General features: G+C 36.2%; 1 protein-coding gene and 1 non-coding gene across 4 annotated transcripts; one reads left to right on the plus strand and one right to left on the minus strand.

Moving 5' to 3' along the window:
* The first annotated feature begins 282 nt into the window (after window positions 1-282).
* Window positions 283-7,490, plus strand: LOC132064614 (uncharacterized). 3 transcript variants are annotated; one of them, XM_059457654.1, is made up of 6 exons: window positions 283-400; window positions 2,240-2,696; window positions 4,397-4,707; window positions 4,788-4,841; window positions 5,950-6,377; window positions 7,031-7,490. In XM_059457654.1, the coding sequence occupies exons 2-6, from the start codon at window positions 2,302-2,304 to the stop codon at window positions 7,292-7,294; spliced, it is 1,452 nt and encodes a 483-aa protein (XP_059313637.1). In that variant the 5' UTR covers window positions 283-400; window positions 2,240-2,301; the 3' UTR covers window positions 7,295-7,490. The 3 variants fall into 3 exon arrangements, with proteins under 3 accessions (XP_059313637.1, XP_059313635.1, XP_059313636.1); XM_059457652.1 differs by lacking the exon at window positions 283-400 and adding an exon at window positions 451-606; XM_059457653.1 differs by lacking the exon at window positions 283-400 and adding an exon at window positions 451-602.
* Window positions 7,491-8,239: 749 nt separating this feature from the next.
* TRNAE-UUC (transfer RNA glutamic acid (anticodon UUC)) lies at window positions 8,240-8,311 on the minus strand. Its single transcript has one exon. It is a non-coding gene; the product is annotated as a tRNA-Glu (tRNA).
* Window positions 8,312-13,285: the final 4,974 nt, after the last annotated feature.

A 13,285-nucleotide genomic window follows, 5' to 3' on the forward strand; every position in this document is an offset into this window, starting at 1 on the left:
ACCTTCTGCGCTTAACGAGATGATTTATAAGTACACATATATTATTGGCTTGTTATTTCTTAAACTCCGTATCTAGTCAAACTAGATGTACCATATAAATATAAATTGAGTAAATCTCATAATTATCATATTTAACATGTGCAAACATTTGATAACCAAATTCTCTTACTAACCCAAAAAAGGAAAAAAAAAAAAAAACACTGTTTCAAGTTTCGTTTTTCCAAATTCTCAATTAAATAGTAGTAAAAGTTTCTAAAAGTACCTAAGCAGCAAACTAACTACCCCAAGTAACAAATATAATAATATACCTTTAATATGTTAAAACAAAACAAAAAAAGGAAATAAAATAAAGTAAAGATTTTGTTTCCTATGAAGGAATCAGCTTCTGCTTCTTCCCCAAGTATTTGACAGATACTGCAACACGTCTCTGTGTCTGTTATCCCCAACCCCACCCCCTACTCTTAAACCCCCCCCCCCCAAGCCCGACCTGACCCAAATGAAAGTAATAAGTGCTGAGTCTGTTGAAAACTTTGGAATTAAACTGTTGATTTGATAATCACAGCTGTAAGGATCTTGGGAAATTCTTATAATTCTTCAACAGTGTATGTAAGATTACTTCTTTTCACCTTTTTAATAGAATATTGGGTTTTTGATGTTTTAGCACTTTGATTTACTTTCTTGAAATAAATGATCATATGGGTTTTTTTGATGGGTTCAAAAAAGAAGAGTCTGAAGCCTGTACAGACTACTTTTGATGTTGTGTTTTGGAGACTTCTTCTGTTATGTTACTACTGGTAAATAATTGGTTGTCTGGAATTTCGAAATTAACCCAAAAGAAATTTTGATTTTTCCATGAATGTTGAAGAAAAAAGTGTTGATAGATTAAAAGGGGGAAAAGGAGAAATTAAAGAATCAGTTTTAATTTGAAGATCCTGGCTTTATGGGAATGCTTGGGTTTGGTGCTATTAGTCAGAATTGCATTGGGCACTGTTGAATCTCTTGGTTTTTGTTTGATGGCAGAGATTTTTTATAAACTAAGTAGGCGTTTGGCCATGCGATAATTTCATATCATGATTTCAAATCAGCGTTTGTTTATGCAATGATTTGCTCATTTGGTAAGATTGTATAAGAATTGAGAATGTTTCGATAGTTTTCATAACTTGTGAGGTTTTTATCCAAATTGCATGTCTAGACAAAGCTTCAACTTCAAATCATGTCCAAACGGCTCCTAACGTGATGGCCTGGGCCAACCAGCTGGGTACTGTTATCTTTTCACCAGGATAAAGGTGCTGGTAGTGCTAGATAGCTCTGACAGATACTTGCATCGTTCTACTAGTTTTTTTTGTTTTTTTTTATTTTTTAATTGGACAGAAAATTATAATCAAGAACACCAACACAACTGTAATCGCGCATCACTGACTTGAAGTATAAACAACCATGCACTTGTCCAGGACAACTTATTTGGGAAAGGGTAACTTATTTGCGTCGTTCCTCTAGTACTAGTACAACTTCTGTCCACCATGACTTAGGCTGATAGGAAAGTTATACATGGGTTTTGTATTTATTGGAAACCTTACATCCCATGGTTTTCATTCCAGTTTTGTCAATTGCTAGGCCGTACCTTGAGTGCAAATCCATGTAGAGATTTTGAACTGTGTGCTTCATTTGTCTGATGCCTTGAATCTTGATTCTAGAGAAAGGTTATCTCCTTTTCTTCTCCATTCATTTCACTCATTCATTGATTCTAGAGAAAGGTTATCAGATCAGGCGGAGGTCCTAGATTCAATCATAGTGAAATTCCAATTAAACAGGGAGAGAAATGAAACTTGGGCCTAATTTAACCTCAGTAACTAAACTAGCTCATGAGCTGTGGATTGCCCATGATCCTATAAGGGGAACAATTGACCGATGTGGGACTTCTAACGTGGATGATTTACTCTCAACCACTACATAGCGCTGGATACTGCCTTTTAACTTATTGATAATATATTCCAATGAATGCCATTTGAAAACCTGAAGCAATCGTTGGTACTTTCAGTTTTGGCAATGTCCTAAGCAAATATTTTCTTTTTACTTCATTAGCTTTTTGAAATAATAAAGGTTCGTCTTTATAATTCATTATCTTTTGGAAATAATAAAGGTCTGTGCGAAAATGGACGGACTGCAATTTGCAAAAGAAAGTAAATCTTGTGTATTTTGTCTTGGAGTTTCTCATTAGCAATTTCCCCTTCAGTGGCAGGTTGTTTGCACAGATTTTCTTTCATTGTGCTGAGAATGAGTTGAATAATAAGATATTGCAAAATGGGACCTGAATTAGAGAACAAGCAAAACACAAACATGATTTTTGAGGGTTCGGCAAAGAAGCAGAAGGGAAGTGATTCTAAAGAACTTGAAGCTAGTTATGTAAATTGTGCTAGCAACTTTCAGGACTATACCTCTTTGGTTGAACAAGTAAAGGAAGTCCATGTCACTGAGGACAATGAAATTGATATAACAGGATGTACAGATCCTGCTGATAATGTGCCGGTGCAATCAGATAAGGAAGAATTGACGGAGAGTTCAAGTTCTTTTGAGAGTATTATTTCTGAAGCAGAGAATTGCACGACTATGGATGGCACCGAGTGTACATCAGAATACAATGGTGATGCTACATCAGAACTAGCATTCACTGGATTTGGTGACATATTTAGGATGATGTATGTATTACTTCTCCAAGATCTTTATTTACCGGATTGCCTTTTTTCTGTATAGTCTGCAGTTTGGTTTTCGATGCTTTGACTTTTTATGCTTCATATTTTTGTGATGAGTAAAGGTAATTTTTTTTATAAAGGCTCAGTGCCAAGCTGGTACTGGGGCATAGTACAAAAAGTTTTGCTGGATATGAATCCTTGGAAGCTGTAAGAATTCCAAGAACTCAAATAGTACCAGTTTCAAAAAGAAAAAAGAAAAATTCCAAAAACTCTAGCATCATGTCACTATCAGAAGAAAATCTGCATTACACCAACTCTTGTGAATTTTGCATACATAATTCGAACATTCTCTTCCTTCACTAAAGCATCTTCTGTTCCTCTCGAGCCAGATACTGCATATAATGCAAAGAGGAATGACCTTCCAGATCTTCTTTTCCTCCTTACTCATTCCTTGCCTCTGCCAACAGCTCAGAAGTTGTTTAACATTTGCTTGCATGATCCAGTAGACCCCGTCAAGATTGAGAAACATGCACCAAATTAGCCATACAAAATTGCAATGGAGTAGCAAGTGATTCACAGTTTCTTCCTCATGAATTTTGATGCTTCATATGTGAATAAGCGTTATAATTGGTTGCTTTATTCATCCAAAAATGAAACTGATTGCAGAACTCGAGCTATCTTTCTGGACATTTTTCCAGTGGGGAAACTTCAAAAGTCAACATAGCATTTTTAGCTTTGCTAAATCCTGTATAAAAAGTTGCACATCTTTATTTTTTGTTGCATAATATAAAATAAACAACAACAACAACAACAACCCAGTGAAATCATCCCACAACGTGGGGTCTGGGGAGGGTAGAGTGTACGCAGACCTTACTCCTACCAACGTGGGGTATGAGTATTTCTCCTAGGATTCCTTAGCTGTTAGTTTTAGACTTTAATGACCTTATTGGTGATAACATCGAGCTAATTGAGAAAATTGCCATCTTCTGGAATTGGGGTGGGTTTCTTGGTTGTCACTGATTGTTTGGGCATGTAATTTAGATTGAGAAAAAAATATAAGAATATTGTATGACATGCGAATGATAAGGCAATAAAAAATAATTCCTATCAAAGAGAGAAAGGTGGTAACTGCTGCACTGTCCTGTAACTCTAACAAAAGCTGGAGTTTGTAAAAGTTGCGTAGGCGAGAGAAATAAACTTCGGAAATCAATGAGTGGATCAAGAGGAGTGGTTTGCTCATGGTTTAGTTGTTCAACAAAGGAGTTTTTCTTTTTTGGATAATGGTGGTGGTCGGGCCAGCTTGTGCGAGCCTCGACTAATTCACTTGGTATTTGCTACCATTCACGAGTATAGGTATCACTGACTCTGCCACCAAGGTTTCAGCATATAGAAAGAATTCATATTGTGTTTCACTACTGAGATTTGAACCTGGTTCCTCAAGTCGTTATTTGGATGTTCAACCGCCAGTCTACCCCCTCGGGTAGTTGTACAACCTAGTCTGACCATGAACTTGCTGTTGAGTAACTTGAGTTTCTTCTTTACCGACAGAACGCGCTAATCATTTAATCCTTGACTTATGTGAAGTTTGATGTGTCAGATTCAACACTGGCTGAGGGATAGTGTAATCCTTTGTGGTGTTTTTTCCCTTTCCAGAGTGAGATATTATCTATAAAAACCTTAACATTTTCCTTGTTATTGTACTTTAGGAGAAAAAAGGTGACCCCTCATTGGAGAGACTTTATACAACCTCTGAGGCAGCGATGCAAGTTGATTGAGTTGAAACTCCATATGCTTCAGTCTCAAACTCGGAAATATGAGAAACAATTGCGGGACAACAACCACCAGATGAAGCTTCAAATGGGAAGTGTTCGATTGGAAGATTTAGGTTCAAAGTCAATTCCATTTTCTTGTAATAGTTTAAGAGATAAGATTGTGAAGAGAAAGAAGAGAAGAAGAACTGAAGACACATTGGATATAGCAGCTTATATGTCTCATCATCCCTTGTTTTCTTTTTTTGGTAATATCTAGCTTCGTTGCCCTTTAGCCTATTTTCACATTTTCATTTGCAAATCATGAATTTATATTTCTGACTTGCAGAAAAAAGGTCAAGTGCCGATGGTTCTTTTCTGGATAATGAGTTGGACAAAATAGGTCTGACTGCATACTTTTCTTAATTTTGAGTTGCAATTGCTGTGGTTCTTTGTTGGTGGAAAGATAATTTGATAACATCAAAATGGTAGCAATGCTTCTGTTGTTCCTATTCAAGTCTTTTGTTAATGGCTATTGCACACACAATAGAGGCTATGTTGGGAAGCTGTAGAGAATTGTGACTTCTTGTGCCAGGCACCTACTGTTTGGTTAAGAATTTACAATTATATCTTGCTCACAAGCTTCATCAATGTTGCATGGAGATGTTAAAGATTGAAGTTCTCCATTCAGTTTGTACTTTTGCTTTTTGTGCTTCTGAGATTTGTTGGTGAAGTTGACCCCTAATTATTAATTTACTTGTGACGTACAAGTCCTATTTTACTTTCATTCTGCAGTTAGAATTAGTTAGTACTTCCATTGACTGGTACAAGATTGCTTGGTGTGAGAGGTTAGGTGGTGGCTCGAGACTAAGCATAGTGATCTAGTTAGGTTACAGAAGACTGGTTAGTTAAGGCAAAAGTTAAATTGGAATAATCTGATTAGTAGTAAGGGAGCAATAGCGACTAAGCTAAGATTCCTAAAATCAAGGAAAACAAAACACCAAGAGCTAAAGAAAGTGAAAAGAGTGAGTATGAGTTTTCGGAGCAGTGGCATACGCATGCTCGACTGCAGTTTAGGTGAAACATATGCATGCATGTGAAGAATGGGCTTGTTGGAGTAAAATTAGTGGCAATTATCAGGTTGGTGCTGAGAAAAGATCAACTTGGTTATAATACCCTCACCTAGGACATAAAAAGGCCTAGTCTTACGCTTTTGGTTCATGGAAGACTATACATCGGTTTGTACTCTAAATATCCAAGTCACAGTAGATGACCACTTGCTTTCATAAATCTTTAGAGAATAGTACTTCTCTATCCCGATTTGTAGATCTACTGATTTGATTATTATGTACTCATCTTTAAATTTGTTAACATATGAGAGAACAATTTTTAGATGTGAAACAGGTGTAAATATTCCAGATTAAATATTAATGATACATGATAAATAATAAAGATTGTGCTGATGGTGACAAGATCTAAGAATTAAATCATTTCACTTCTTACTTCTGTAGCCATCTGCTCTGACAAGATCAATGATGAGTTTGGGATTCAAGATGACTTGCACCAACAGCCTGCTGATGGTGATACTTCCCTAGAGAAAATACTTCACAATATTGAGGTTCTTCAGTCACAAGTTATCCAGCTTAAAACTAGACTTGACAAGGTAACAAGTGAGAACGTTGGGTTGTTCTCAAGCACTGATGACTTGAAATCGCTTCTACCATCTAATGCTTTGACCAGCTCTGCTCGAGGCTCTGAGTTTCTTCAGGAGAACCGGGTCAAAATGCCAGTAGGATCGCATGATGTTGTATCGCAGCTGATATCTGAGTATAATATGGTTATGCCTGACAGTGCAGCTTCACGCCATGGAAAAGCAGTGAATGTCTCTGATGTGATTGAAAGCACAGACCGTTCCTTACTTTTGGATACTAACACCAATGTGAGTACTTCAATATGACTCACTATTCGTCATTGAATGTTTTTCTCTGTGTACTGTGTATGTGCCTATGATTCGTCATATGTCATTAACCCTGCATCACAATTTTTTTTTTTTTGACAAGTACATCACAAAAAAATATATAAAACTTCATCAAAAAGGAATATCGTGGTTCTCAAAGTAGGGATGTGCTTTTATTTGTTTTCTTATAGCTTTCATGTATGCTCCATTTCTCCACGTGATATCTCTTTTTGCCGTCGTTAGTTCCTGCTTTAACTTGGTTAACCCAACAACATACCCAGTGTAATCCCTCAAGTGGGGTCTGTGGAGGGTAGACCTTACGCCTACCTTTGTGGGGTTAACTAAGTTAACCCATTAATTGATAATAGTAATAGTTGTTGGTTAAATTGTTCCTCCGATCATAAAAGCAGTCAAACTCTCAGTACTCATTGCCTTGGAAATTATTGGTGCTTGAAAGCGGATGTCTATTTTAACATGAATTGAGGAGATATGAATTTTATCCAGTGTTGCAAGCTTGCAGAAAGCTTGTATTTTAGATCTTGAAAATTCTTCATATGATATTATGATGACCTAAACCTTATTGCTATTCAATTGTTGATGTGTTGAATTCATGCAATCATCTTTCGCACGTGCAGCCTGAAGATGGCGTTCTAATCTACAATCAAAGAATGAAGGAAGAGATGAGTAATTTTGAGGAACTCAAGATTCATCCTGTGGAAAAGCCTCCGGTTTTAGAGCATGTCCAGAAGGTTACCATCCCAGCTAGTGTTCCAGAACCAGATCCAGATCTTCCCCTGGATGATCAACCGGCTCCAAAAATTCGCTCTATTTCCAAGATTACTGCTCCTAAGAGCAAGAAGAGGAAGGCTCGACGGAGAGCTGGTAAACGGAATTACTGATCTTCAGCTTAAGCTTTTGTGATTGCACAGTATATATCTGATTCAATGATCTAGTAGAAGTTGATTTCAATTCCCTACTTTTCTTGGAGTTATTACCAACATGTAAATGCGACTCAAATCTGTTGGAACTCAACTACTCCTGCAAATGCACCAAATGACAACTATTCCTCAATCTCAATTCTGTTAATATTTTTTTTTTCCTTCTCGTTAAGATATGCATATGCTCAAGTTACAATCTTTTCAAGTAAGTATGGCACTCAGGAAAAAAGCATGATTGAGTTTGATCCAGATTAATCAGTCCGCTTTCATACATTACCATCTCTACATGATCTGTTTCTTGTTCTATTATTAGAAATTTTAGCAGATATCGATATTACTCGAGAAAAACAGAATGTGAATTGGTGGTTGTAATTCTCGAGATGAGAAATAATTTAAAGATGACAAATGTCTTTTTCAACTCTTTTCTGAAATTTAATGATCAATGCTCTTTTAACTCCAAAGGTTAATATCTAGTATGATTTGAAATCATGAATCCTAACTTTGAGTTTTGCAATATTGTACTCGATCACTTTGATTTTCTTTTCTCCTTTTATTTATGGAACAAGGTCACAATTGGAGTAAAAGAATAAAATAACGATCAACACCTTACGATCGAGATTCTTATTAGGCACTAAGTACAAAGAGTTTACTTTCCCATATGATGATTTGATGATAAATCACGCAAATGCAAGGACGTGTTTGATGTTTCTATTGGCCTAGTTCTGCTAGTTGGCTTTTTAATTGTGTTCATTACTTCATTTGTTAAAAAAGAAACCATTTACTGAAACAGGAGGGAAAATGTAGATGTAATATGTGATTTTTCTTTTTTTCCTCCAATTTTCCCCTTGTGGTAGAAGTAATAATCTGTATATATTTGTGTCAGAAAAAATCACTTAAAAGATGTATTTCCGTTACCGGGAATCGAACCCGGGTCTCCTGGGTGAAAGCCAGATATCCTAACCGCTGGACGATAACGGAATTATTGTTAGCTAGTCTCTTACTTTAGTAGTATAATAGTATATATATATATGATATTCTATATGAACCAGAAAAAGTGGAGACAACACATGAAGAGGAAAACCAGAAATGTGAATGCGGAATTTGTTTGCAAAACACGTCTATGCGATGCGAATCTTCATTTAATTAGCTGTTATTTTGACTAAAACAATTGTTAAATGTGTGGATATGTGAAAGGGAAACTGCGTACTTAAAAACCACTTTAGCTAATAAAAAGACTTTAACTTTTGAGGAGGCAATGTAAATGCTTTGAAAGATTGCATGTGAATTCAATGGATCAATCATGTTAGTCAAAATTCACTCTATCCAAATGTTCAACTTTTTGTTAAGATACACATATTAGGCGTGCATATACTAGACACATACTTTACATTTTATCAACATTTATGAATACTTGAGATAGCTCTTTTCTTATCCATAGTTTAGCATGAGCAAAATCTGACCGTTTGATAACATGTAACACAACTCAAATACACTTGAATTATATACAAAAGTAATACCCAAAATAGTATCATGTGACAACATAGACAACATTTTAATTCATCGGTCTTTTTGTCCCCAATTATCATTGCAACACACACTAGATCTGTGTCTCTCTATCCACTTACAATTTAAATGATAAAAGGATTTATAAAATCCCCTTAACAAGTCATGGGGCAAAAAGCTAATGATACGAGGATGTTGAAGTAGTAGTGGAACCAGAATTTTTACCAAGATAATTTAAATATAAAGAAGTCAATATAAAAAAAAAATTCAATATTTATAGTGTATATATATATATACATAAAAATCTTTTAACCTTGTATCCACAGTTTAATTTTTCAGCGATGGGGTTCGGACAAACCCTTGCACGGCCTAGCTCCACCGTGATTGGGTAAGGGTGGGGGCAATTGAAACGGACAAAGGGTTGAATTGATGTGAGTTGACAATGGTGATTACCTAGTAAATGGGAGACAATGGCAGCCCCATATTGCACTTTCCTTTTTATTGCTGCAAAAGTCAAAAACCAAATCATATAGTTACAGCTATCAGAATCATCATCATGGACAATCAAAAGTCACTTTCCATTCATTTACAATCATCTATGCTTCACTTGAAATAAGAAGCAAGGGCAACTCTGTCCATAAAATACTAGAGTACTGTAGCAAAGAGTTAGCAGCTTCTCAAACTTTCCCAGTTGGTTTAACGTGGGAATGAGGTAAAGAAGAAAAAAGATCACTTTTTTACTTCTTGACTTTCCCTTTTACCTCCACTAAGTCGTACAACCACCATGCACGCTCATGCACCCACTTTCTTCTTTCTTTTCCTAATTTCTTTCAATAAAAAGGACGCAAAAAGTCAGAGTCGAAGTAAGAGTGGATTCCACAGATTAAACTTGACTTGTTGCTTTCTATTCAAATTATGTGTATAAACGTTAATAATAAATACAAACAACAACAACATATCCAGTGTAATCCTACAAGTGGGTCTGGTGAGGATAGAATGTACGTAGACCTTACTCCTACTTTTGCAGGTAGGTAGAGACAGAGGCGGACCCAGGATTTTAAGACGGCGGGGACACCATTATCTTAACATAAATGCCAATAAAAAATTTAATGACGGCTGTGGGATAATACCGTGTCGGACCGGCCATTAATACTGTAGCTGTGTCGAAAATACAAATATATAGGTCAAATATGTGTAATAAATAAAATTTAACACAGTGAACCGAATGATAGAGATAGCTCAGTGGCTAACGTTGTGCAATATGTGGTGACAGTGCAGGTTCGAATCTGGGTGAGCTCATTTAATGCTTATTGTTTTCCTAAAAATATGCTCAAAAAAATAATTAAGATCGAGTGACATTTGGGTTCGATCCGGGGTGACATGTAAGGGAAGTAGCAGTTGCACTCATCGCGCCTCAAAGACACTTTCGTTTATTAGAGTGCACAATTAAATATATACTAATTTCTCAAGGTATATACACATATATATGCATAATTTTTCCGCCTCTGGGTAGAGAGGTGGTTTTTGATAGACACTCGGCTCAAGTAAAGCAGAGTTAATAATAAATATATATGTATATCTATAAATATTTAATTATGAACTCAGCTATTACTGTAATATTATTTGAGGTCGATGTAGAAATCCATATTAAACTTTCAATTCTGAATCCACCTCTACTATAGCTATATATATTGTGAAAAGTCATTCAATCACTTCTAAGAAAAACATCTGCAAGATGAATAAAGCCCTCTCATAAGAAACTTATGAATATGCTTGAATAGTGTACTCAATTCTCTTCTTTTTGTAGGGTTTCTTACGAGTTGAACAGTGTAGAGACATTTTGGCATTCTGTCCACCTCCCTTGCCATGAGAATGAGGACTGAGGAGGGGGCCATAGTGCCAAACTAGCTCTGCAAATTTCTCTTTCAGAAACGCTCGGAGATTCCAGTACTGCTAGCCACCACCCAATTTCACTTGTATGTTGCTGCTTAACACGAGCTCTTTTTTTCTTTTAACCTATCCTTGTTTGTTCTTTTATTTCTCTTCTCTCAAACAGAAGATTGGGGAGGAATGTGGCAATGCTCATCTGCACAATTTTTCTTTTTGATAACGTAACAATGGTGTTCGAATTAGTTTGTATGTACTCGATTATTTCATCAGATATTTGGTACTTCGAACAGGTAGTTAAGTGGAAAAAAATCACCGAGCACTTTTTATTTGCTGGAATTTGAACTCTGATCTCCGATCTCCTATATATGGTTTTCACTACTTTATTGACTGCTAGAACAAAACTCTTGGGTGCCTCATTTGCACTATTTTTTGCATGTTGGTCTGTTATACCTTGAAAAGAAAAGTGACTTGATCCTACATTTTATGAATAATAAATATATATAAGGTGGTATATATATTGGTAAAGTTCCTGCCATGTGACCAAGAGGTCACGGGTTCGACCTTGGAAACAACCTCTTGCATAAATGCTGGGTAAGACTGCTTAGAAAAGACCCTTGTGGTCCGGCCCTTCCCCCGACCCCGCGCATAGCGGGAGCTTAGTGCACCGGGCTGCCCTTTTTTATATATAAGGTGTTATCACTAATGTGTGTATAATAATTGGTGGCATTTGATGTGTAAGCTGTCTGTGAATATATACATGGTCCACCCGTCTGTGTGAATGTATACATGGTCGACCCCATTCATTTGTTGTTTGTTAAAGAACTCTACTGGTTCTACACTTCTATTGACATTAAGAGAGTAAGCTAACTAACTGTTCTCAGGTAATTAACTACTGGTGAATCATGTAACTAATCAACATGTCTTTCAATCCTAACTCAAGAACAGTGTCTGTACTTGTACACCCTTCTGGGTTCTGGATAAACAATTTTATCCAGTAATGCTGAGAGCGGTGTGCTTGAGAGCCAAGTTGCTAGAGAGAAGGAAGACTTAGGTTATTTTAGGAGGCGGGTGGGGTGGGGTAGTGAGTTATTTTTTGTGAAATCAGGTTATTTGAATCAATTTGGGAATTTCCGTCAAATGAAGATGAAGGGTATATTAGTTAACTTTCATAACGCAGGAGCATAAATGACCGAAAATTGTAACGAGTGATATTATTAGCCATTAAACCAATGTAGAGGGATATTTTTGACCCTTTCCCATTAAATAAATCATTCTATTTTGTTGAATCTAAGATCTGTCTGTACTCATTTTTCTTAGGATGAATGTTCAAACGTTTCACGAGAAATTTTCAATTACGAGGGTAATTACTAATTCCGGAAAAGCAAATCTTTTGCAGAAATAAGTAGAATCTCTTTTTTGGTTGGATATAAAATTTCTTATATATATGGAGAAAGAATCCTAGTCGATTAATAGGAGTAACATTTTTTTTCTGATTTTCTCTCCAGAACCATGGATGATACTGGAATCGATTAATTTGATCTAATAGTGGAATATCAAATAATCAATTTTAACGGATGAATCCCAGGACTAAGTCACTAAGTAAAAACAATGATAAATGTTACTGTATATATATCAAGCCAAGATTGATGATGAGAACACTGAGAAGACAGCTTTTGGATGATCAGCTGTCTTTTTTTCAAAACACAAAACAATATAATACTATCTTATAAGGAAAAACACTACTGTAAAACATCGTTTGGCACATTTGTATGGATCCAATAAATGCAAAAAGAAATGTCTGAGAAATATATCTGATAGGAAATTTCTCCCAAAAACTGTAAAATATACCGTCTTTTTCCAAGCATAGGCCTGTTTTCTTCAACATGACGATCCCATCCAAGGGTTTGTCATTGATTTTGGAAGTTGTTTACCCCGAATTTCAGTAACAATTGAATTTGTAAGTGAGGTATAGGATATGTGGATGAATTTTAATCTATTATTCCGTTGATATGAAATTGATATGGACTTATTTGTAATAATATATATAGATATGTAAGTTTTCGCCTAGAATAAATATATTGATATTGGTGATTGAGCGAAGTATATATATATGGCAATAGATTGTATTGAGTGGATGAACAAGCCAAAGTATACTTCAAATCCGGACTAAAATGAGAGAGAGAGAGAGCTTCAATATATTTTTCTATTACAATATTCTAGATCTCAAAAGTCAACCCCTCAAAGTAGGAAAATGTCCTCTATTTATAGGTTTGTCTTATGAGCCTTAAATACAATACAAAGCCTTTTAGAATAAAGAAACCCTAAAAGGATAAGGTAGGACTGTACGGTCTGACACCCGTACGGTTGTCAGTACAAAATGACAGAACGGTCCTGACGCGTGGCAGCACCGCAACTGGTTTACCGGACCGACGGCCACCTTCAGTTCGGACATGGAGAAACCGAACTAACGGCCACGTTGAGTTTGGCTTGGAGAAACCGGACTAATGGATACACTTCTCTAATCTCGGGTCAGCCGCATTCGGTGCAATCCCCCCGGTC

This window comes from Lycium ferocissimum, chromosome 7, assembly GCF_029784015.1.
Source record: "Lycium ferocissimum isolate CSIRO_LF1 chromosome 7, AGI_CSIRO_Lferr_CH_V1, whole genome shotgun sequence".
Taxonomy (NCBI): Eukaryota; Viridiplantae; Streptophyta; class Magnoliopsida; order Solanales; family Solanaceae; genus Lycium; species Lycium ferocissimum.